Consider the following 5,243-nt stretch of genomic DNA (forward strand, 5'->3'; position numbering starts at 1 on the left):
ATTACTTTAGTTACATTACTCCATCTGTAATAGAGTAACTATAGGAGCAGGTTGATAGAACACAATTTCACACAATGTATATAATTAGGGGGTCCCTGCTCCATCTCACCATCAGTTTGGGGTCCTTGGCCTGGAAAATGTTGAAGACCTCTAAGCTAGAGAATGAGGAAACTCTAATTTCAACAAAAGTGTCTGAAAAACGAAGAATTTGGAACATGGCTGCAGCCTGTAGAGGGTAAAGTTGACGAACTTTATAAACCCTGTAAAGCCTGGACCTTTTGGGCCTTCAAGGCTTCCATTCTTCCCGTTTTCTTGGATCAATTATTATTAGAGGGAATTTTGGTCCTTTGTTGTTGCAAACGACACATTTGATAACTGGAGATTATTCCAGGAAGTTTATAAAACCGATTAAAGTAGCATGTTTTCAAAGCCAAAACAAAGCTCTAAAGCCTCAAACTCAACGCTATTTCTGACATTTTGAATCCAAACAGATTCCTGGATGGAAGAGAAACATTTTTAAAACTTGGAAACAAAGTGCAGTAGATTGTTTTTTGTTTGTTCTTTTTTACCTGGATGACCGAGAATCTTCACCAGAATAATCCAGAAAATAAACTTTAAAAAATATCTGAGTCAAAAAGATTTTGAGGAACTTTTTTTTTTGTTTTGTTTTGTTTTTTTTACTCAGATTTTATTTCACATTTTTTCACAGATTTTACATTTTTATTAAAAATATTTTTTACAAATTTGATATTTATTATTTTATTTTTTTCCGTTTCTGTTTTCCAGACTGAGTTTCTCAAATTGGGTTTTACAGATTTCATTCTCTTCACTTTAAACCAATGCAAACGCTTATGCTTGACAAGCATGTTGACCAATAAAATGTTGCTAGCATCCAGCAGACCAATAGAAATGCAGCTCTACTCCTCACTCCAAAGGAAAGCCCCGCCCCCAGAAGGGTAGAGAAAATGATCTGCAAACGCAGCTTAAAAAAGGAATTCATAAACCTCAGTAGGATGGACCTTCATGCTGATTAGATGCATCAGCGGTCTGACTACGGATCGCTCTCCCTGATCGGCGTTCAGACATCTTCAGAAAAAAAAGCCCAGTTGCTTCCAATTTAAGCCAGTTTTTTAGTGAAGCACTAATAATCTCCAGAGATGTTAGACGAAGACAGACGGGGTTTGTCGCTCCTCATGCTGTCAGATGCTAACTGTGACATAGCTTTCTGGCGTTAGCCTCATCCAGGACATGAGAAGTTCTGCTGCTTGTATTCAGTCCCATTTGGCCTCATTCTTCATGTAAAGGGGATAATAAAGTAATGAATCCAGTTTTTTGGGTTTTGTCTCTGATATCGAGTCGTAAACGAGTCTGAATGTTTGTGTCTGAGCAGGAGTCACTCCTTGGTGGAAGATCTCCCTCTACTTCCTGGGCTCTCTGCTGGTGGCCTTCCTGCTGGTCATGGCCGCCCTCTACGGAAGCCATCTGTGCGTTCAGATCTGCAAAGCCACGCTGTTCCCCGGCGAGAAGCTGCCCTCTCACTTCAAACAGGTCTGCAGCCTTCCTCTCTTCCTCTCCCCCAGCAGGTGAGGTTCCTCCCTCCTCCGTCTCCTAACGCTCCGCTGCTTCTCCCCGCAGGAGTCCGACTTCCCGCGCCTCATTGTCTCCGAGTCGGAACTGGACCTGTGCGATCCTGTGATCGTCTCCGCAGAGTCTGCGCGCCTGGAGATCAAAGCGGATCCGGCTGTCGACTCTATGGTGCCCCCAGCTGGACTGGAGCAGGACAGCAGGTTATTTGGAGTTTACTTTTAAAGGGGGGGTAAAACCGGGTTTCCGTGGGTCATTAAAAAACATCAAATTATTATTTATATATAAGTGTTTGTATATGTAGGGCATTCAATTCAATTTATCTTTATTGTCATTGTCACAAGAACAACGAAATTTAAAAAGTGCCATCGATCGATCAGAGCATATGCTTAAAAACAAAACAAAAATCACTATAACCACCATTTACACATAATATAAGAAATAAATAACAATAACTGATACAAAACAATTAATAAGAATAGTACGTTCTCACACACATCATCCATGATGATTAATGGTTATTTTTGGTTGCATTTAGTTTTGTTTTTGCTGTCGGGTAAAAACTGTCTGTAAGGCGGTTGGTTCTTGGTTTGGTTCCTCTGGATCGTCAGTGTAAACAGAGAATGTCCGGGATGAGAAGTGTCCTTTTGTCCATGTGGTAGCTTTCTGTGTTAATCAGTCAACATGAGCCCCATTTACAGCATCCTCTTGAAACCGTGCCGACATCGATTCCAGAATGTTAACTGAGATAACTGTTGAGTGATATCTGCTGCTAGTTCATCAGCTCAGTCCTCTGATAACGAAGAGCGCAGGAGCAGACTGCGTCGCCGCCTTACAGTCGGCCTCCGTTATCATGAAATTTCAGACATATAAACACCGGCTTCCCTACCGCGCCACACGATTCCCAGCGATGATTCTGCTTAGCGGTGCGATGAGCCTCAACATCTGTTGTTTCCTGCGTCTGGAAGCCCTGATTAGACGATCGATTGTCGAATCCACTTCCTAAAAGTTGGTAGAAATAACCAGACTGAGTATTATATGGAAGTAAATATGTGTCGCTGGGATTTGAATTAAAAATGCCCCTGAAATTTAAATGTTGTATGTTTGTATTTACTGTTTCAGTGTTAAAATATATTCAGAAATCATTTTTGACCTAAAAAAAAAATCATTGTCATTATTTCTACACAGTTAAAATTTAATTTATTTTCTCTTCAAGCTAAAAATTCACATTACTATTTCAAAGTGATTACATTTTCAATACTTAATTTTCAGTGTTAAAAAAAATGGTCATGCAAGCTAACTGTGTAGAAATAATGACATTGGACTTCTTTTTATGTCAAAAATGTGTTCTGAATATATTTTAACACTGAAACAGTAAGAACAAACATACAACATTTAAATTTCAGGGGTATTTTTAATTCTAATCCCAGCGACACAGATTTACTTCCAAAGTAGTAAAGCTCAGATAGTGGAGTCTGTGTGAAGGATGGGTTACAGGGCCTCAGATCAGCCCTCACAATGCCTGAAATGGTTTACTGTTAGAATAAATAAAGTTTCCTAAATAGCTAGAGTAAAGCATAAAAAAATTATCCAGATTAATCGTATTTAATTAATTTAGTAATTGATTAATCATTGGAGTATACAGACTCTTCACACAGCAGACGTTGATGCTCAATTCCTGTTTTTTTGTGAAATCCAGTGTGCTCTTTGTTTTTTTTTTCAAATAGTTTTTATTGAAGCAAATGATAAAATAATCACAATAAGGAATACAGTTAGCTTTTTTTTTTGTGGATAAACGTACTTATGCAGGTATAACTTCTAATATATACACACAAGTACAAATGTTGAAATAGTCACACCTACTACATATACAAAGAATAAAAACAAAACATTTCCACCCTGTCTCAGCCCGACATGTTCAGCAGAAAAATAAAATAAATAATAATACGGTAATAGAAAAAAAAAAAACATCAGCAAAATACAGCAACAGGAACATATATTTAGTTAGGTAGGAGCTCCAAATCTGAAAAATAAGAAAGAAAACACCATTTTTTGGAAAAAATTGTCTGTACATCCTCTCATTGTATATTTAATTTTCTTTTAAGTTTGAGGAAAAACACCATGTCCTTAAGCCACTGGGCGATGGAGGGACATCTAACAGACTTCCAGTGTAATAATAATCAACGTCTTGCAGTTAAGGATGTAAAGGCTATAATATCTGTTTGCATTGAATTTAATACAACTGAGGAATCAGAAATTCAGCAGACAAGGCTGCAGAGTAACTTTGAGATTAGCAGACATTCCTGTGAAGTAACCAGAGCAAAAAGCAGCCAGGTCAGGGCAAAAAACAAAAAAACAAGATGACACGGAGAATCCTGACACTTATCACATTTGTCTTTAATTTCTGGATAGATTTCACTGAGAAATGGACTCTATGAAAAACTTTGAATTGAATAAAACCAAGACGAGCACAACAGGTAGTAGACCGTATTCTGTCAATTGCATCTTCCCAGCATGCTCTTTGTTTACGGAAGTAAACATGGATGGTTTTGCTGGAGCGCTAGCCATCTTTCCCAACCTTAAAAACACAATATTTTCAAAATGGTTAAACCTAAATACTACTCCGTATTATCATCCACCATGGTTGTTGTTTTTCTTGCCGCCTCTGCAAGCCAGACGCAGAATAGTGTCGAGTAAAAAAAAATAAAAAAATATGAGCACTGACAGTTGATATCCAAGGAAGAAAATGTTTTATTTTACTCTTCAGAGGAGAACACCACGACCAGCTGAATGCAGCTCAGTGTTGATCTGAGGCTGCAGCATCCCAACCCCTGCATAAAAAGGGGATTCCCCACACATTAACATTTCCCAAGAGAAACACTTTAGTTCATCAAAGGACAGAGATGACAATTGTTTTCTATTCACACCAGGACGGGAGAATCTTGACATGTTTCCCCCTTATCTAACCTAGAGGGAAACTTCCTTTCAAACCTCCTTCCTTTCCTTTCCTCTCAACAAGGCTTCTAAGTAATCACTCATTTCAGGAAAAAAGAAAAGACAGACTTTAACATCACTCACAAACAGGTCAAGGAAAAATACCATTCCACAATAGTGACCTTTGTTGAGTAATTATCATGGCCGTTCAGCCACAGGTCGCATTTGAAAAGATCGATATGTATCGGATTCAGGAGCACAGAGCAAAGGGTCCTGGGTTGTATTGGAAAAAATCGGATCTGTGGTGTTCAGACTGTCATGAAAAGATCAGATCCAGATCGCATTTGGGCAAAAAACCTCAGATTTGGGTAAAAAACCTCAGATTTAGGTCGCTTCAGCCTGCTGTGTGAACGTAGCCTAAAACATGCCATTAGCTTTAAGAGCATCTCCCTCAGCCGTTATCCTGAAAATGTAAAAATTCTACAAAAAAGTTTTTAGCTCTACCTGTTTTCATTTCTTTTTAACACCTTTAAAAAATATTTTTCCTCCTGATTAATAATGAAACAAACGAACAGATTTCTCATTAGTTGCAGCCTTAGTAGAGATTAACTGAAATATGTCATGACAGGGTTCCTGCGGGTCCTTAAAAAGTCTTAAAAGGCATTGAATTCTTCAAAATAAAACTAAGACCTTAATTGGTATTAAAATGTCTTAAATCAGTCTTT

The 5,243-nt window shown here is 38.2% G+C and overlaps 1 protein-coding gene across 1 annotated transcript in view; it reads left to right on the top strand.

Annotated features, from left to right (window-relative positions):
* LOC107095536 (interferon alpha/beta receptor 1a-like) overlaps positions 1–5,243 on the top strand; it is a 22,367-nt gene that overhangs the window by 15,518 nt on the left and 1,606 nt on the right. The window contains exons 6-7 of the mRNA XM_015391671.1: positions 1,391–1,548; positions 1,636–1,787. Coding sequence (XP_015247157.1) covers positions 1,391–1,548; positions 1,636–1,787 — 310 coding nt within the window. The remainder of the gene's footprint in view (positions 1–1,390; positions 1,549–1,635; positions 1,788–5,243) is intronic.

The sequence above is a fragment of the Cyprinodon variegatus genome, unplaced genomic scaffold, assembly GCF_000732505.1.
Source record: "Cyprinodon variegatus isolate N-32 unplaced genomic scaffold, C_variegatus-1.0 Scaffold555, whole genome shotgun sequence".
NCBI lineage: Eukaryota > Metazoa > Chordata > Actinopteri > Cyprinodontiformes > Cyprinodontidae > Cyprinodon > Cyprinodon variegatus.